The sequence below is a fragment of the Gigantopelta aegis genome, chromosome 7 (genome assembly GCF_016097555.1).
Source record: "Gigantopelta aegis isolate Gae_Host chromosome 7, Gae_host_genome, whole genome shotgun sequence".
NCBI classification, from domain to species: domain Eukaryota; kingdom Metazoa; phylum Mollusca; class Gastropoda; order Neomphalida; family Peltospiridae; genus Gigantopelta; species Gigantopelta aegis.
This window is the reverse complement of record NC_054705.1, coordinates 13,256,946-13,278,507: the sequence shown is the minus strand read 5'-3', so window position 1 is coordinate 13,278,507 and position 21,562 is coordinate 13,256,946. Positions and strand designations below refer to the sequence as shown.

The 21,562-nt window shown below is 36.6% G+C and overlaps 1 protein-coding gene across 3 annotated transcripts in view; it reads right to left on the bottom strand.

Moving 5' to 3' along the window:
• The window catches only part of LOC121377638, a 70,473-nt gene that overhangs the window by 8,775 nt on the left and 40,136 nt on the right, over nt 1-21,562 (bottom strand). For 2 of the 3 annotated variants that reach the window (XM_041505707.1, XM_041505706.1), the window contains 9 exons: nt 18,768-18,815; nt 17,825-17,860; nt 16,941-16,973; nt 14,818-14,865; nt 12,744-12,788; nt 11,453-11,488; nt 9,421-9,468; nt 5,422-5,733; nt 2,214-2,582 (listed from right to left, as the gene is read on the bottom strand). In XM_041505707.1, the coding sequence (XP_041361641.1) occupies nt 2,214-2,582; nt 5,422-5,733; nt 9,421-9,468; nt 11,453-11,488; nt 12,744-12,788; nt 14,818-14,865; nt 16,941-16,973; nt 17,825-17,860; nt 18,768-18,815 (975 nt within the window). The remainder of the gene's footprint in view (nt 1-2,213; nt 2,583-5,421; nt 5,734-9,420; nt 9,469-11,452; nt 11,489-12,743; nt 12,789-14,817; nt 14,866-16,940; nt 16,974-17,824; nt 17,861-18,767; nt 18,816-21,562) is intronic. The other variant, XM_041505708.1, reaches the window with a different exon arrangement.

The following is a 21,562-nucleotide window of genomic DNA, read 5'->3' as shown; positions in this document are numbered from 1 at the left end:
AACAACCAACACCTTCCATTATGTCTGTAAATGGTTATATTATGTTATAACGTACATAAGCTTATGAAAACATGCCTATTAACCAAACCTCTTTGATATGCTTGGTAACAACTCAAGTAACAGTGCTAGTAGTTGGGTGCAGCACTGAGCAAAGGAACTATCCTGAGTTTGTATCCTTTTAACATGTTTTTTTTTCTTTCTGGTGTCACCGGTAACAGTGACGTCACGGCTCAAACTCGATATATTGTTTTCTATATTTTCATTTCGGGCTAGTGTTGCATTTCAAACCATTATTATAAGTAAATATGTTTTTAAAACGTATCTATGTGTTCATCTATAATGTGTTTGGTGTTTTATTCAAATAAAACAACGACCAAACTAATATCGAAAGAAACTAGGAGTCAGTTACACATGGCCTAATATATTTGTTTTTAATTAAAAGTTGTGACCTTTTTTTCCTATGACGTTTTGTCCTGTGGGTTTTTTTTTTATGGCTTTTCACCTGTCAAGTGAATCAGTTAATTTACAAATTGACTGAAATAATTGATTCTCCAGAAGTCACGTGGCAAGAAAGTGCTGGAGCGAAATATTTTCTGAACCGGTAGAACACTAAAAAAAATCTTTTCTTTTAATCTTTCTTTTTTAATTTGTGGGTTATATTACTTTATATCAATGGTTACCTAAAACTGTAACGATTGTAGTGATGCTTTGGAGGAAGGAGTTATATATGCTGTGTGTGAATTTGGCTGCCCAGTCAAGCTTACAGACAAGAGATTACGGTTGTGCGCTGTCCGTCTGCAGTCATTAAGACTAACAAAAGCAAAGAGTCTGCCACATTTTCCTTGTAATCGTAATCGTAATCATAATCATGACATTCTTAAGTAATCGTAATCGTAATCAATTTCTTTTGTCATGTAATCACCCCATATCTGATATATATATATATATATATATATATATATATATATATATATATATATATATATATATATATATATATATAGATAGATAGATAGATAGATAGATAGACACATGTAGATGAACCAGTTCAAGTACAATATTATTTTACCGTGCAATCAGCCATTTATGAACAACTTTTCAATCAGAAAAGTAAAACTTAATTCTAATATATATTTGATTACGTATAGCGCTAGACGTGGTCAGGTTTAGGCGTATGTGTATGTGTTTATTGTTTTGAATAGTGTAGTGATCGTCCATGGAAGTGCTACTCGCGCAGAAGAGTTCCATTCAACAAGGGAAGCTAACATATATGTATATCTATATCTATATATTTATTTATTTATTTATATATTTAAGACACACACACACACCACACACACACAGACACACACCACACACACACACAGACACACACACAGACACACCACACACACACACACACAGACACACCACACACACACAGACACACACCACACACACACACACGCACACACTTAAGTATATTTGACATTGAGCCACACATACATTACTACTTTATGAACAAGTCACACTGTTACACCGATCAGAACTTTATGACGTGGATGAAATCACATTACTCTGTGGTGCCCCATCAGAACAAGTCACACTGTTACAAAAGTTACTTACCGATCAGAACTTTATGACATGTAGATGAAATCACATGACTCTGTGGTGCCCCATCAGAACAAGTCACACTGTTACAAAAGTTACTTACCGATCAGAACTTTATGACGTGGATGAAATCACATGACTCTGTGGTGCCCCATCAGAACAAGTCACACTGTTACAAAAGTTACTTACCGATCAGAACTTTATGACGTGGATGAAATCACATGACTCTGTGGTGCCCCATCAGAACAAGTCACACTGTTACAAAAGTTACTTACCGATCAGAACTTTATGACATGGATGAAATCACATGACTCTGTGGTGCCCCATCAGAACAAGTCACACTGTTACAAAAGTTACTTACCGATCAGAACTTTATGACGTGGATGAAATCACATGACTCTGTGGTGCCCCATCAGAACAAGTCACACTGTTACAAAAGTTACTTACTGATCAGAACTTTATGACATGTAGATGAAATCACATGACTCTGGGGTGCCCCATCAGAACAAGTCACACTGTTATAAAAGTTACTTACTGATCTGAGCTTTATGAGATGTAGATGAAATCACATCACTCTGTGGTGCCCCATCAGAACAAGTCACAATGTTACACAATTTACTTACTGATTAGAGGTTTATAACAAGTAGATGAAATCACATCACTCTGTGGTACCCCATCAGAACAAGTCCATTTGCCTGCATCCGTGTCTTTGTCGAATGAGAAGATGGTCAGAGTCAGCTGCATGGGCGAGTCGTAATGGACATCGTAGCGGTTACCGTATCCCTGCAGCTGGCACTCACTACCGTCCTCGTCACAGAACGCGACCTTCTGGCTGATTCCTCCGTTGGGTCGGTACCAGGAGATTCCCTGACTCACCAAGCCCATTACCACACATGTCAACTTAGCTGGTTCGTGGTCATACGCAGCACCCAGACACTCAATGAAGGTCGTCGCCCCGCCTGAATAGCTTACGACCTCTCTTGTCGCTGCATCTGTTGAAAAAAAAAAAAAAAAAAAAAAACACTGATTAATTAATCATCAGCTATTGGATGTCAAACATTTGGTAATTCTGACTCGTAGTCATCAGAGGAAACCCGCTACATGTTTGTTCATTAGCAGCAACGAATCTTTTATATGCACCTTCCCACAGACAGGCAAGCACATACAACGGCCTCTGACCAGTAGTGGTGCACTGGTTGGAACGAGAAAAATCCCAGTCAGTTGAATGGATCCACCGAAGCAAGCACCTGAGGCGAGCGCTCAAGCGACTGAGCTAATACCCACCCCTGTACAAACATGTATGCAGACATTTGGGTGGGGAGAGAATATGGGTGAAAAATACATTTATAAATTCCTCTTTCTGTGTCACAAGGATTGAAAATACAAAGTTGTGAAAACAGCACACTAGGCATGCCATTTCATACGTCACACCATATATGATGAGAGAGAGAGAGAGAGAGAGAGAGAGAGAGAGAGAGAGAGAGAGAGAGAGAGAGAGAGAGAGAGAGAGAGAGAGAGAGACAGACAGACAGACAGACAGGCAGGCAGGAGAGGGATGCACAGAGAGAAAGAGATGGACAACGCACACACACACAAAGACACACACACACACACACACACGCACACACACACGTGCGCGCACCTAAAATTATCATGACTGAAAAGTTTGGGAATCTAAGGATACAAAAACGTGGGTGTAACAACTGGCGCCGGTCTTTAAAGAGTAATTTTGAATGCACGCATAATCAAAAATAATAGTCGCTGTCTGAAATATCTTGACGATATTCCGTATGATAGGGTCGGGAATCTAAGGAAACAAGTTAGTAGACGTAACAGCTGAATACATTTAGCCCCGTACCTATGAGATTCTAGACGATATGTTCTGACAGAAAATAATTTGAGGATACGCAATAAAACCAAAACAGACCATTCTTCTTCTGCGGTCAATCAAGATTTGGAGGTATTAAATCAATAATCCGGATGTGATGACGAAATGTGACGTCTTCCGGAGGTCGTCGAGAAGTCCCCAGAGTTTGATATTGAGGGGTGTGTCTTGTATCCAAACTTTCTGATTGTTCACTTCCAGGTGTGGGCAGTTTTGTAGTATGCGTTTGTTCTTCAGCACCACATTCACATCTTTTTCAGGTGTTTTTTTCAGCCAGCAATGTCCATTTCGCAGACGGATAATTATGGGTTTGTTCTTTTCTGTCTAATTGGTTTATGCAGTCTTTGTCAGGGGTGTATCCATTGTTTTTGGTCTTCCAATCACATTTGAACTTCCGTTTTAGAAGTCTTGGCATCACCGTATGATATGGAGGATTGGGTTTGTGGAAGGCAGCTACCTGCTTTGGCCAGTTGGTCAGCTTTTTCATTGCCTGCAACTCCTATGTGTGCTGGAATCCACTGGAGGGTCACTTTTCGGCTTTGGGCAAGGATGTTTAGCTTAGTTTGCAGCAGTTTGGTGATATGGTATGTGTGTCCTGATGAAAGTGATTGGAGTGCAGACAGTCAGTGAGAAGCACTATGTTATGTTGTCCTTCTTCCTCGGCCAACTGGGGTGGAAAGGGAGACAGGGGATCCATCTGAATAACTGATATATGCTCCACTTCCACCATTTCGTATGGCATTCTCTGCTGAACCATCTGTGAAGGCATGGATCCATGTTGACTTTGATAACGCTCATGAATCATTTCTATGGTGAGGGTTAGCTAAAGAGGTGGTGGCTGCTCCACCTTTTTGGCAAGTTCTGGAACATACAGCCTGATTTCATTGAGGTGTGCTTGCACCCAGACATCTGCGGAGACTTTCTCACACTGCAAGGCATTTTGGATGATGCAATCATAATTTTTCTTTTACAAATTATGTCAGGTGGTTGAGACTATCGTTTTAGTCTGTTCTTTGTTTTTTCCTGGTCTTCGATGCAGTGGATGTGAATGCAGTCGTTTCATCTTTTCTCCCTGGATAAGGACCTTGCATTGTTGCCTGGATTCCAGAGGTTCGAGATCTGTTGTTTTTTCCATTTCACTGATCGAAGTGCTTTTCATGGCCCCAAAGATAATTCTGAGGTCCAAGTGTTGTACTTTATTTAACTTGTTCTTTTGTGTTTTGGAAGCGGTTATCCAAGTTGTAGAGGCATATTAAATTGTAGGTCGAATGGTTCCTGTATACACCTGCTTGAGGATCCTGGAGTTGGCACCCCAGTTGGTTCCAGCAAGTTTTTTCATCAGGGACAGTTTCTTGACAGCTCGTGTTTCCATGGTTTCAATGTGGGGCTTCCAAGTTAGTGTCGAGTCTAATTTCAGTCCAAGGAAGGTTGGTGTATCAAAACAGACCATCAGTACCTCTATTGGGTGGTTATGCAGGGATTTATCCAGGATATTTCGTCTGGATCCCATTTCAAATGGGATTGGCGAAATTAGCGCAGGTAAGTCATAATTTGGATATGTTTTCAGGCCGCTAATGTATTAGAACAGACACAATTAAAGATTAGTTTGTGAATGTTTAGCATAAACGTTGGGAATTTTCAGTGCCATTTATTTTATTTTTTCTGGGGGGGGGGGGGGGGGGGGGGGGGGCAGGAGCCTATGTTCGGACTCACAGAAAGTCTGGATGAATCCCTGTTATGGGTCTGAAATCTTTTGAAATTCAACACTGAATTTCATGAATTTTGACACATTTATTACAAATAGATTACTTGGTACATGTATAATCTTTCTAAAATTTACAAACGAAAATGTATCTAATTAATTTCCAAGATTTTAGGGGTACGTAATTTTACCCTTCGTAGCCTCTGGCAGAAAGGCTGGTTATCTACGTGAAAAAAAAGCTTACCCACTTTGTTACATGTGTCTTGTGCTGATATTCCATCGGCACATATCCACTCTCCTGCAACCCTCTTGGGGATGAACAAATACATGGTCACTGCGAGAGTGTTATGCTTCACCAAGGTGGCGCTGTACTGTCCTGACATCCCATAGGAATGACACTGAGATGATCTGGTGTCACAGACTACAGACTCTTTACCATCGGGTCGAAACAAAGATATATTCCTGCGTGCGTCCATGGGATAAATCATGCAAGATAATTTAGTTGCATTTCCAGGTAATCCACGATTCCAACATTCCAAAAAGACCATCCATTTACCTGTAAATAATAAAAAACCCAGCACACACACACATATATATATATATGTGTGTGTGTGTGTGTGTGTGTGTGTGTGTGTGTGTGTGTATAGGGTTATCCAGCTTTTGCACGGTGCTAGACAATTTCTACATACGCATGACGTCATAACTCATGTTTTCGATGATTAATGTCATAAATGGTTCCCGTATTAGTGTTTTTGTTCAAGTTAGTGCTTGTATGTGTTTGCCTGCGTTAATTTTTGTATTAATGTCTTGTCTTCTCCATGTGTCAAATACACAAAATAAACTTTTTAGATATATGGATATGGAACAAGATCAATTCAGACAATTGAGCAACTAGACAGACCGCAACGTTAACCACTAAGCCACCGGGTCTTGCACAAAAATGGAACCCCAATTAACCATAGTTAACAATGTGTGCTGTCAAACAATTTAGTTTATTAATATACTGGTAGTAATATCACAGACGGGAAATACGTGATATTGCCCAAAAGTATTCGTGACAAAATACACATCTAAAAGAGTTTTAAAAATAGCCAAATTATGTCAGGAAGCCCTTTTTTGATAGAAAGTCTAGATACACTACACGAACAGTTTGTGATAGTGCCCACTGAAAAAGCATCAAATAACATAATCATGTGTAAGCACCATTTTATTAATTGTCTCCTAAACTAACTTGTAATAAAGACCATTATTCTGACTACTATCACTTGCGACCTTAAAACCATAAAACATCATATCGCTCTCATTAGAGTGCCATAAGTGTTTATTACGAGTTGCAATCAAAACGTTCCGAGACTGTTCCTGTTGCAAACGAATGGAGCGCGACATGGCCATGGACGTGCAGCAGGAGCGATCAGTGACTTTAGTTCTTCCGTATGCTACATGACGTCACATGTTTAATATCGGGATCTGTTACACGAATTTTTGTGACCACGCGTACTTGCTTATTTGCGATTTCACTATGGACCTGAAATTTTAGCAGAGAACAAACATCAAATTCTGTGTCAAACTCGGGATATTAGCAACGGAGATCCCGGAAATGCTTAAGCAAGCCTACGGCAATGAAGCAATGAGCCGGACGAGGTGTTTTGAGTGGCATTTTCGCTTTAAGAGGGGCAGAACGTCACTGGAGGACCCTCCACGAGCACAATCCCCGAAAATGTCGAAGAAATTGAACAAATTGTGCATCAGGATCATCGGATCACCATCACGTGTCATCTGGAACAGTTCATACAATTCCCTCATCCAATTTCAACATGCACCGCGTCGCTGCCAAGTTCGTGCCAGGCTTCTGAACCCCGAGCAAAAGCAGCACCATGTTGAAGTCTGCGAGGAACTCCTTCAACAGGTCCGGGATGACCCAACCTTCATGTCGAGGATCATCACCAGTGTCGAGGGTTCTGTGTACGGCTACGACCCAGAGACAAAACAGCAGTCTTCGCAGTGGAAGAGACCGTATTCTCCAAGACCGAAGACGGCGAGGCAGGTTGGAAGCGCGACCAAGAGCATGCTCGTTGTTTTCTTCGACATTCGCAGGATTGAGCACCATGAATTCATCCCCCAGGGTTATACTATCAACGCCTAGTTCTACAATAACGTTCTGAGGCGTACGAGGGAGGACATTCAACGCAAACGACCTCAACTGTGTTGCAATGGCAATTGGGTGCTCCATAATGACAATGCGCCCCCTCACAGAACGTTGAAAACATGCAAGTTTTTCTACCAAAATTATCGTCATTTCTCACCCCTCCTACTCGCCGGATTTGGCTCCCTGCGACTTCTTTCTCTTCCACAAGATGAAGTTCAATCTGAAGGGTCGCCGTTTTGACAACATGGAGGTGTTCCAGCACGAATCGCAGATGGTGCTTGACTTAATTGCTTAAAGAACGTGACTTCCAGGGAGCATTCCAAGCATGGCAGAAGCACTAGGAGCAGTGTATTGCTGCACAAGGTGGCTACTTCGAAGGGGACGGCGGCCAAAAATAGATCCAGCAGTTTATGTTGTTTTAGGGTGTAGTATCGGAACTTTTTGATCGCACAATATGTCTACATTCTTATATGTTGAAAACCAGTCACACGACCTTCCGTAAAAAATTGATAATGCCCTCAGTTGGTTCCATCGGTCAGATAAAAATTGATATTGCCTTTGGAGATTTAATCAATGACAAAAAAGAAAAGGAAAAATTATATCCAATTAATGAATAGGTAACTGCTACTTTTAATGTACACAGCCATAAAGCGTTTTGCCATCCTTCAACAACAACAAAAAAAAGAAGAAAAAACTTGAACACTAGAAATTCTATTCAGATTATCTCGGCAATAACCATAAAAACAAAGTCAACTTATGTAAGGAATATCTCAAACATTTCCATACGTACATGATACATCAAAAAGTAGTTGGTATTGCTTGGATTTTATATTACAAATATAGAATGCATTTGGAGGTAATTAGTAACTGTTCAGTATAAAATTAAATGTGTATTCATATTTATTACTTTTTCTTCTTCTTTTTTTGTATTTAGTTATTAAAATCATTTTGAATTTTTAATACTCTTGCTGGTCAGTGTCTCAACATGTAATATATTATTGAAATAGATCTGAGTGTCTCACTTTAAGTTTCCTTTGCGCTAAAACATGCAGGGTAAAACAACAACAACAACAAACATAGAAGAAAAATAAAATACAAAACATAAAAAGAAGGTTAAATATTATATTAAAACAAATCAAATAATAAACAAATAATTTAAATAAATCAAATTAAAAAGTAAATTTAAAAACATCTAGTATTTCAGCACTTCACTATACTAATAATAATAATAATAATAATAATAGATGTTTTATTTCAGATCAGTGATCCATAGAACATATTTAAACATGACACACAAAACTGATTACATAATATACAGTAGCTTGTGCCAGCGATTTACACATACACATTTGACATACACATTTGTACAACGCATGTGGGGAAAGTAAGTCGTTTGAGGTTCTTTCGATTCTGCACTTCAGCGAATATGCCGTTGAGCGAAGTAAAGCACCAAAGTTTTATGTTAATCAAATGTTAAGTTTTTGATGCATTAACAATTTGATTATAAAAAATATCAAGTTCATGTAGATGACCAAATATACTGCAGTTTTGAGTTTTACAAGAAATTGCATCATTAAGAATATGGCAGTATGTGATTTTGGCCATATTGCATTTGGTCAAACCATTCACATTGATGGTGAATTGTAATGGCAGATGATCCCATGATGCAATTCCATGTTATTAATAAATCAATGTGCTCAATGTGTGTCGTTAAACAAAACAAACTTTCTTTGATACACACCAGAACTAGAGATGTGTTTTTTCGTTTAGTATATTTTTATTTCAACATAAGAGTGTCGAGGTTCACTGATCTAGATTACATTTTCAATATTTTCATAAAATGTAATTAATAAAATTAACATCAACTGCTACTTGTTAATATGTAGAATATACGTTATATTATAAGTGTATGTTATTTTGACAAAACCTCTTTTTAACCAAATAAAGAAGAACGGTAAAAACTTACAGGCCGAATTTACAAAGCATGTTTATGTCTTAAATGCATGTAACAACATACATTTACAATACTAAACCACCTGCGTTTAAGAAAAACAGGTTTCGTAAATTCCGCCACATATCTTCGAAATAATCATATACCTCTGTCTGTTATTTCTGGTGTATTTGTGATGACTGGAGTTTTTGAGGCTGGAAGAAACAAAGAGGACACTGTTTGAAACCTATGTTAAAGGTGAAACTACAATACAAATTAATCAATCCCACGCAAAATCTTCATATAATTAACTTAAAGGGACATTACCGAGTTTGCTGCACTTTTTAAGATGTTATTGACTAACAGAGACTTTTTAACGATTGTAATTACATATCAAATATGTTTCTGCATACAATATAAGTGGCTGTATATTAAACGTGTTTCTGATTGTTCTGATATCTGTACTAGGTTAAATTTCATCTTTTTTTCCTAAAATATTGTTATTCTAAACAAGAAAATATATTTAATATGTAAGTTTAATCGTAGAAATATTTTATTAGTCAGAAACATCTTACAATGCAGCAAACTCAGGAATGTTCCTTTAAGAACATTTTTGTAAAGACTTGTACTGGACGACAACAGGGGTTTCCCGAATAAGTTATGGCCTGGTGACCATCGTTGCTTTGCCAGTTGTTTGTAAAGAATTATGGGGGGGGGGGGGGGGGGGGGGGGGGCAGGATTAGTGTGGTGAATGTGTACGCATAAAACAATGAATAGTAAATGAAATTATTTGGTTGTAATTTTCTATAGTAATATAGCTGAACATATAAACTTTTGTCAGAAGTCAAGGGTAATCTTTTCACCACTAAGTGTATTTTATAACATTTATTGTAAATACTTTGGTAACTAAAAGTTTAAATCGCAGCTATTCATTGTACATACCTTGATAGTTGAAGGTATAAATTGCAGCTATGAGTCATAGCTTGCTAAGAGAAATTGTGTGTTATACTTTGACTGACAATACGATTTTTTGTAAAGCATTTGGACTGTGGCTTACGTTGGTGAACACTTAACGTTTTGGTATTAAATATAGTTATTTTTGGAAAGATGCATACTTATTTGGTTAAAACTGTAAACTGGTCAACAATTACTATTAAATATTGCATTTACACCATGAAAATGCTCAAAAGATATTTCTGCATTAATATAATAAAAGCTATTTTCAAAATTTGAATGGGATAAATAAATTTATTTACAAAATTGCGAGTATAGACAATTTAATGACTGCTAGGGTAAGTTGCTTGATCTTTTTATTTAAAAAAAAAAAAAAAAAAAAAAAGCTAAAAAGATACGTCTGTCTGCTAACTACTCATTTGTTTTTAACAGTATTTCTACTCCATCAAAAAGAAAACAAAAATCAAAGAACAAAACAACAAATTCCCCTCGTTGATTCATTTATTCTTTCACACACACACATATATATATATATGTGTGTGTGTGTGTGTGTGTGTGTGTGTGTGTGTGTGTGTGTGTGTGCGTGTGTGTGTGTGTGTGTGTGTACATGAGTATGTTACAAATACTGTCACATTGTCACCTTGATCTGGAGCAATACAAAAATAATAATAATAAATAAATAAATAAACTTTTTTACATTCGCACGAACCGTCAGTCGGTTATGTGGTGAACCATCATACATTTTGTTAAACTTAAAGGCGCAGACACTAGTTGCAGTCTGCATAATTGGACACTATATTTAGTTACTTTACAAACCTGCATAAGGATATGACAGAGACTTTGACATTTAAGTCTGTGAAGTTTAAGGGTGAATACTGTCTAAAAGTAACAAGTGCTTGTCTCGATAACCATTACTTCTCAGGGGAACGTGCGCTGTTAGAGTTATGAGAAATTGATTGATTTTCGGGTATTACATAAACATGGATGACCAGAACCACTTCAGGTGTACGAAAATGAATATTCTAAACAATAAAATGTAAGTACTTCTAATTTAAATTATCAAGAACGTCTTTAATAGTGAAATATACGTCGTAGTGTTTACAAACTAGGGCCAGTCACTTTAACATCTGCAAATTTCAGAAGACAACTAATTTTAATGGGAGAAAGAAGTTCGCCTATGTGTATAAGTGAGTTATTAGATTGCGTTGTAAAAAAAAATAACAAAAAAATAGACGAAGTACTTACTAGCTTCCGTTGTTGCCTTGGTGCTTGGGTCTTGTGCTGGTATGTATTAAAAAAATGTTATTAGTTTGTTTGACAGTAAGTTAATATAACTTTCAAATGTATTTTTTGGCCCTACAATAAAATAAAATTTACAGAGACAGAGAGAGAGAGAGAGAGAGAGAGAGAGAGAGAGAGAGAGAGAGAGAGAGAGAGAGAGAGAGAGAGAGAGAGAGAGAGAGAGAGAGAGAGAGAGAGAGAGAGAGAGAGAGAGAGAGAGAGAGAGAGAGACTGAGGTATAGTTAGGTATGTACATATTCAGACAGACAGATAGATAGATAGATAGATAGATAGATAGATAGGTATTAATGTTTGGACAATGACAAGGCAAAATACTTACAGGGTGTCGTTTAAAATAAAATAGATAGATGGATAGATAGATAGATAGATAGATAGGTATTAATGTTTGGGCATTCACAAAGCATAATACTGACAAGGCGTCTTTTGAAAGGAAAATAGATAGATAGACAGATAGATATCAATGTTTGGACATTGACAAAGCATAATACTGACAGGGCGTCTTTTGAAATGAAAATAGATAGATAGGTATCAATGTTTGGACATTGACAAAGCATAATACTGACAGGGCGTCTTTTGAAACGAAAATAGATAGATACATAGATAGATAGATAGATATCAATGTTTGGACATTGACAAAGCATAATACTGACAGGGCATCTTTTGAAATGAAAATAGACAGATAGATAGGCATCAATGTTTGGACATTGACAATGTATAATACTGACAGGGCGTCTTTTGAAACGAAAATCGATAGATACATAGATACATAGATAGATAGATAGATAGATTGATAGATAGATATCAATGTCTGGACATTGACAAAGCATAATACTGACAGGGCGTCTTTTAAAATGAAAATAGATAGATAGATAGGCATCAATGTTTGGACATTGACAAAGCATAATACTGAAAGGGCGTCTTTTGAAATGAAAATAGATAGGTATCAATGTTTGGGCAAGGCAAAATACTGACAGGGCGTTTCCAAATGAAAATGTGTTGGATTATAAGACACAGAGCACACCTCAAACGTACCTCTTTTTTTTCTTCTTTTAACTTTATTTATTTATATTTAATACACATAAACATTGCATATAATGCATATCGGACATATTAAACAGGTATCAGTGCTTGTATTACCATTTAAAAGGGATTTTCTTTTGTTTTCAAATGTATTAGGTACAAATGGCAGAAAAGACCCTATCAAGGAGACAAAAACAGTAGATCAAGTACTAACCAGCTTCTGCTAACTTTGGTGGTAGTGGTAGTGGTGCTTGTACTGCTGATATATTAAACAAAATGATTAGAACAATAAGTGTGACATACATATACACATGCATACATACATGAGATTCGGTGTCACAGGTTCAAGTCCCAGCAACGGTACGATACAATTTGTGAGGCCAGAAAGGATGTAATTATCCCCTATGCCAGTGCGTTAATATCTATGTATGTAACAGTCAACCTCGACATACATACAATATATAGATATGCATACATCAATACATACTAGCCAGTGCCAGGTCTGCCCTCTGTGTCATGCACATAAATGGGATCGACCGTGTGGATTGTAGGCCCCATGGATGTGGTTGACTTAAATAGCATCCTTTTTATGGATATCTGGATAGCTCAGAACGCATCGTGGTTAGTCAGCAAATTGCGGGCGATTCGGTGTCGTAAGTTCTAGTGCCAGCAATGACAAGGAACAATTTGTAAGACCAGAAAGGACTTAATAATCCCCTGCACCAGTGCGTTAATATCTATGTATGTAAAAGTCAACGTCGATATACATACAATATATAGATATTCATACATCAGTACATACATACAGACATAAAACTTCAAGTAATATTAATAACAATAATAATAATAATAATAATAATAATATAAAACGTGTTTTGTTTAACGACACCATTTGAGCTTATTTATTTATTAATCATCGGCTATTGGATGTCAAACATTTTGGTTATTTTGGCATAGTTTTACAGAAGAACATGCGTACATTTTTCCATTAGTAGCGAGGGATGTTTTATATGCACCATCTCACAGATAGGATAGCAGGTGCCCAAGAGGTGTCGTTAAACAAAACAAACTTTCTTTGACATACAACAGAACTAGCCATTTGTTTTTTCGTTTCGTGTATTTTTCATTGTTATGTTTTATAGTTTTCTTTCAACATGCGAGTGTCAAGGTTCACTGATCTAGATTACTGTTATGTCAACATTTTCAGTATATTCATAAAATGTAAATATTAAAATTAACACCAATTAACACCAATTGTTAATATATAAAATATATACGTTATATTATAAGTGTATGTTATTTTGACAAAACATCTTTTTAACCCAAGAAAGAAGAACGCCACAAACGTACAGCTGTTGTAATGAAGCAAATGTGTCAGTACAAATAAAAAAAAAAATCGACAAGCCTATTTAGAAATGGGAATTAATTAATGTTTAACGACACCCCAGCACGAAAAATACATCGGCTATTGGGTGTCAAACTATGGTAATGCAAACAAATAAAGTGATGATCAACATCAATATAAAAATTTAAGATTTAACTAAAAACAGTGTAAAGAACTGTGCAAAAATACAAATATCACAGATAGATACTGACTTTTACTCAAATTCCAATTGTATCTCGAAGAAAACAAGGGGCTTTGTGCTGTATTGGCCACCTCTGCACCACGGTGAGGTTACAGCACGCACAGGGAGTTTAGGAATGAGCTAACTCCCCTGCGCGTGCTGTATCCTGACCGTGGTGCAGAGGTGTGAGCTAGGAAGCTGATTTGACTATGAAACCGTAACTTAATGATTGACGATATATACTGAAATGCTTTCTTAAAATAGAAATGTAGATTTTCTATTGGCTTGTAAACATTTCTATCAACAAAGTTCAACTGTATAACTTATATGACAATTAAATGTGTCAGGCAAGTCAAGTATATTAACTTCAAAGTGTGTATAAGTATATTAACTTAAAAGTCTTGGCCCATATTTTCGAAGCAATCTTTGCCTTCGGAATAGTAAAACCACTGTAAGCTATGACGTCATTATGATGTGTGCTCTAGTTTTTAGCGCTATGATGGCTTAGAAAATATGGGCCCAGTATAAGTTATTTCCCTGAAATTTAAACTCTCAGACATATTGCAACAGTATCATTAAAAATAATGAGTCAAATTTACAAAGCCTGTTTATGTTACACACGTGTGTAACTACATATATTTACAGTGTTTATAATAACACCTGCGTTTAAAAAAAAAACGGGCTTCGTAAATTCGGCCCCATATCTTCGAAATAATCATATACCTCTGTCTGTTATTTCTGGTGTATTTGTGATGACTGGAGTTTCCGAGGCTGGAAGAAACAAAGAGGACACTAATGTTTGAAACAAGCCTATAGTCGATATAATGAACGAAACATATAGGTCCTATGTTAAAGGTGAAACTACAATATTTTGTGTTCATTTGTAATAAACAACTACAGATTATCCGATCCCACGCATAATCTTCAAATAATTAACTCAAGAATAATATTTTTATAACGTCTTGTACTGGACGACAACGGGTTTCCCGAATAATTTGTAGCTAAATATAGCTTGGCCACCGTTGTTGTTTCTTTGTCAGTTGTTTTGGAAAGAATTATGGGAAAAAATTAGTGTGGTGAATGTGTACGCATAAAACAGTGACTAGTAGTAAATGGAATTATTTGGTTGTAATTTTGTTTAGGAATATAGGTGAACGTATAAACGTTTGTCACAAGTCAAGGGTAATCTTTTCACATCTATGTTTATTTTAGAACATTTAATGTAAATAATTTGGAAATTAAAAGTATAAATTGCAGATAATTATTGCAAATACTTTGGTAATTTAAAGTATAAACTGCAACTAGTCAACTAAGAGAAATTGTGTGTTATACTTTGACTGCCAGTACAGATTTTTGTAAATAATTTGTCCGTGTGGCTTACGTTGGTAAACACTTTAGTTTTTTGTGTAAGCTTTCAGAGTCACGACAGAGTAGAGATGACTTTGGTTTTGCACAGACACATTAAATTTCTTGTGAGAGAAACATTGTGAAATATTTCGAACTGTGTAATTCTGTGTTGGTGACAACCGTAAGTAGAATATATTTTAGTTTATTGAATTTGTGTTTTAATTTACACACTGTTGTATAAATGCATTAGTAGTTGTATGTAAATGTCACTGTTAATGAAATGTTAAATGAAGTATGATGTATTTGAAGATTATGTTACTTGTGTAATACGGACATTGTTTAATGGGAATAATTGAACACCATGTGAAATGTTGACGTCGATAAAATGTGACAGTATATTAATTATTGTTTATTTTATTTCAGTGTGCGTTTATAAGTAGCTGGCGATTAGGATGATGTTCATGGTGAAGATTAAAGTGATGATGTAAACAATGCATGGTCAGGCCCGTGGTCAGTGAATGATCACGACCATGATGGTCATTCGTGAAAAGTGGTGATCCTGATGGTGATGTTCAGTCCAGTAATAGCGATGATGGGAATTTGACCAGTGATTGAACATAGTGACTGCGATGATTCCAGGATGGTGATGATGTTCAGTGACCAGTAATGGCTGGGCAGCTTTCAATGTAAAGATGCTATTGAAACGGCTTTGTCTGACGAATATGAATGAATACGTCTATTATGGAGTGTCACCCTAGTACGTTCGCTTAAATGCCAATAAACCTAGTGCCGTGACCTCGATTAATTTACATGTAATATGCAAAGTTACCAAATTCTTGAAGTATGTGATCTGAAAAATATCACATACTTTGATTGCATGTATATATAAATAAATAACCGTCAGTCGAGATACGCGGTGAACCGTCACACATTTTTAACTTAAAGGCGCAGACCCTAGTTTCAGCCTGTATTATTGGACACTAACTTTAGTTAATCTACAAACCTGCATAAGGGTATGACAGAGACAGGTTAAAGTCTGTGATGTTTAGGGGGGGGGGGGGGGGGGGGGGGGGGGAGATACTATGTAAAAGTAACTAGTACTTGTCTCGATAACCATTACTTCTCAGACGAACGTGCACTTTAGAGTTATGAGAAACTGATTGATTTTAGGGTATTACAAAAACCTGGATGAGTATAGTCCATTCTCATAAAATTAATCCATGTAGAAAATGCGTAGTGATTTGTTTACAACTCTATATAGCTGTTTCATAGCAGTGCTAATATGAAAAAAATTTGTTATCCAGATTTGGGCATTTTCGTTCAATTCGGGCAAAAAGCCACACTACAAAAATATGCCTATGCCGTATACCTACGTGTATAAGTGAGTTATTAGAATACATAATACAAATTCTTAACTTTCTTTTGTTTTCACATTAATTGGGTGCAAATGATAGACACAACACCAATAAGAAAGAACAAACAACAGACGAAGTACTTACTAGCTTCTGTTGGCTTTGTGCTTCGTTCTTGTGCTGGTATATATTGAACAAAATTATTAGTGTGTTGTTACAGTAAGTTAATATGACTTTGAAATACAATTGTTTTATTACTGGCCATGCAATAATATTAATTGAGAGAGAGAGAGAGAGAGAGAGAGAGAGAGAGAGAGAGAGAGAGAGAGAGAGAGAGAGAGAGAGAGAGAGAGAGAGAGAGAGAGAGAGAGAGAGACTGAAGTGTAGATAGATAGAGACATAGATAGACAGATAGATAGATAGATAGATCTATGTATCAATGTTTTGACATTCACAAGGCATACTTCTGACAGGGCGTCTTTTGAAATGAAAATAGATAGATAGATAGATAGATAGGTAGATAGATAGATAAGTATCAATATCTGGACATGGACATTGACAAGGCATAATACTGACAGGGTGTCTTTTGAAATGACAATAGATATATAGCAAGGTATCAACGTTTGGACATTGACAAAGCATAATACTGATAGGGCGTCTTTTGAAATGAAAATAGATAGATAGGTATCAATGTTTGGACAATGACAAAGCATAATACTGACAGGTCATCTTTTGAAATGAAAATAGATAGATAGATAGATAGGTATCACTGGACATTGATAAAGGATAATACTGACAGGTCGTCTTTCAAAATGAAAATGTGTTGGATCATTAGACACAGAGCGCACCTCAAATGTACCTCAACTTTATTTATATTTAATACACATAACCATTGCATAGAATGCATATCAGACATATTAAACAGGCATAAGTGGTTTATTACCATTTAAAAGCGATTTTGTTTTGTTTTGACATGTATTAGGTACAAATGGCAGAAACGACCCTACCAAGGAGACAAAAACAGTACTTACCAGCTTCTGTTGACTTTGGTGGTAGTGATTCTTGTACTGGTGATATATTAAACAAAATGATTAGAACAATAAGTGTGACATACGTATACACATGCATACATGCATGCATGCATGCACACATACATACATACATACATACATACATACCTGTACATACATACATATATGCATAAATAATACATACATATGGATCTCTAGATAGCTCAGAACGTGTCGTGGCAAGTCTGCACGTTGCGGGCGATTCGGTGCTACAGGTTCAAGTCCCAGCAACGGCACGAGACAATTTGAGAGGCCAGAAAGGATTTAATTATTCCCTACGCCAGTGCGTTAATATCTATGTATGCAACAGTCAACCTCGACATTACAGCTTTTGTAATGAAGCAAATATGTCATTACAAAATTTTAAAAAATAAATCGACAAGTCTGTTTAGAAATGAGCTAGGAAACTGATTTCACTATGAAACCGTAACTTAATGATTGGCGATATATGCTGAAATGCTGTTAAAATATAAATGTAGATTTTCTATTGGCTTGGAAATATTTGTATTAACAAAGTTCCACTGTATAACTAACTTATATGACAATTAAATGTGTCAGGCAAGTGAAAGTGTGTATAAGTATATTAACTTATAAGTCTGGGTCCATATTTTCGAAGCAATCTTTGCCTCCGAAATGGTGAAATCATCGTAAGCTATGATGTCATTATGACGTGTGCTGTAGTTTTTAGCGTTATGATGGCTTAGAAAATGTGGGCCCAGTATAAGTTATTTCCTGTCAAACATATGACAACATTATCATTAAAAATAATGAGCCAAATTTACAAAGTCTGTTTATATCACACACGTGTGCAATTACATACATTTACAATGTTTATAATAACACCTGCGTTTAAGAAAAACAGGCTTTGTAAATTCGGCCCCATATCTTCGAAATATTCATATACCTTTGTCTGTTATTTCTGGTGTATTTGTGATGACTTGACTTTCCGAGGCTGGAAGAAACAGAGGACACTAAATGTTTGCCACAAGCCTATATTCAATATAAAGAACGAATCTTAAAAGTCCTATGTTAAAGTTAAAACTACAATATTTTGTTTTTATTTGTAATAAACAATTACAAATTAATCAATCCCGCGTAGAATCTTTATGCAATTAACTCAGAATAATAGTTTTAAAAAGTGTTGTACTGGACAGCGGTTTTCCAAATACTTTGTGGCTAAATATAGCTTGGTCACCGTCGTTGTTTCTTTACCAATTGTTTGCAAAGAATCATGGAAAAAAATATTAGTGAGGTAAATGTGTATGCATAAAAGAATGACTAGTAAAATGAATTAATTGATTGTAATTTTGTATAGGAATATAGCTCAAGGGTAATCTTTGTAAATACTTTGGTAATTAAAAGTATAAATTGCAGTTATTCATTGTAAATACTTTGGTAATTAAAGGTATAAATTACACCCGAGTCGTAGCTTGCTAAGAGAAATTGTGTGTTATACTTTAACTGCCAGTACAGGTTTTTGTAAAAACAAATGTGCGTGTGGTTTACGCTGGTGCACACTTTGTTTTTTTTTTTTTTTTTTTTTTAATCCCACTGCCCCCTTTCCTTTCTCTCCTTTGAACCCCATCTCATTTCTTCCCGATTTGGCAACTCCTCCTATCTTTCAACTTCTTTCGCTGTCCACCTCCACATCCTAGTCCTTGTCTCTCCAACCGCGACAGGTGCTTGTCTCTTGTGGCTATCTGTGCCACACACCTGCCATTCCCCATCAGCTTTTAGCTGTGGGCTTAGTCTGACCACTTCGGGAAGTGTTCAGTAGTTACTTCTGGCATTGTTAAGAGGCACTTGTAACCATCTACTATGCACCCCTACTACCGGCGGTCGTTAGTTAGTGTACACACACTTCAGTTTTTGGTGAGAGAAGCATTGTGGAAATATTGTTAAATATTTCGAATTGCTTAATTTTGGGTTGGAGACAACTGTAAGTAGAATATATTTTAGTTTATCGAATTTGTGTTTTAATTTAGACACTGTTGTATAAATGCATTAGTAGTTGTATGTAAATGTTACTGTTAATGAAATGTTAAATTAAGTGTGATGTATTTCAAGATTATGTTACTTGTGTAATACGGACATTGTTTAATGGGAATAATTATACACGTTGACGTAGATAAGATGTGACAGTATATTGTTCATTGTATATGTTATTTCAATGTGTGTTTATAAGTAGCTGGCAATAAGGATGCTGTTCATGATGAAGAATGAAGTGATGTGATCAGTGAATGGCGAGGCCAGTGATCATTGAATGATCATGACCATGATGGTCATTCGTGATCAATGGTGTTCATGATGATCGTGATGGTGATGTTCAGTCCAGTAATAGTGATGATGGGGATGTGATCATAGCGACAACGATAATTAAACGATGGTGATGATGTTCAATGACCAGGAATGGTGTCGACCGGAATGTCATCTATGAATGATTATAGGTAATACTAAACCAAATAACTCGGCTGGGTCAAAGTTCGAGGTGCACCCAACTTTTGATAGAAAAGTGAACACCACAACTCCTGTGATTGGTGATAAATGTGAGTGTGTTGGTTGTAAAAAAAAAAAAAAACGGTTTCATCTGGGCAAACAAAATAAATGTATGCAATTTTATTTCATCTAGTACCACTGTGTCAAGTAGCCTTGTGCTTGATAGATAGATAGATAACAATTTAACGTGTCCATATACCACTAGGGTTTCGAACACGCCCATCCAGAGTCCGACCTCCGATAAGATCGGTGGCCTGATTCGGGATGAGGGGAGGATAGAGTTGAAAATGGGCAGAACTTTGAAAATAGCTTGTGCTTGAAACATGTATGGTTTACCTGTAAAAAAAAGTACTCCAATTTTGTGCGGAACTACGGTAGTCATAAACGCTACCCGTTATCTCAGAAATGAGCAGCTTCACCCCCCCCCCCCCTCCCAATTTTTAAAGGTGAGGGGTGGTAGTATTTATATCGGTGGCGTTTATGTCGATTGATACGCTGCAGGTAGGAGTTTCAGCCACACGTTACTATTGTCGTCTATGGGATCTGATTTGGTAGTATACACCCTATAGGCGACAGTGATGACTGGAGGAAGGTGATGGTTATGGTGATCGACGAATGGTGGTGACGGAAGATGGTTATGTCTATGGTGATCAACGAATGGTGATGACGGTGGTGATTGTGATGAACAGTGATGGCGAACTGTGAAATGTGTTAAATGGTGTGAAAAACTATTAATTTTAATGAATGAATTGGATATGCTTTTTTTTTTTTTTTTGGTGAGGGTTTTGTTATTGTTATGATTAATTATGTAAATATGTAGCAAATGTCTCCTGAGTTAAGATACCTCGGAGGATCCATTCAGTTGGTTGGGTTTTTTTTGTCGTTCCAACCAGTGTACCACAACTGGACAAAGACTTTGGTATGTGCTTTACTGTTTGTGGGAAAGTGTAGGATCCTTTGCTACTAATGGGAAAGTGTAGCGACTTTCCTCTCTAAAGCTGTCAAAATTATGTTTGACATCCAATAGCCGATGACTAATAAATCAATGTGCTCTAGTGGTGTCATTAAACAAATTTCCTACCACTTCCAAGGTCTCTGCCTGACACCACATAGGCCTAGTGTATTTAATTTTAGAACGCTGGATATGGAATGGTTAAATGCTTACATCAAGCATGTTTTGATTTTTATTGTTTGTCACTATAC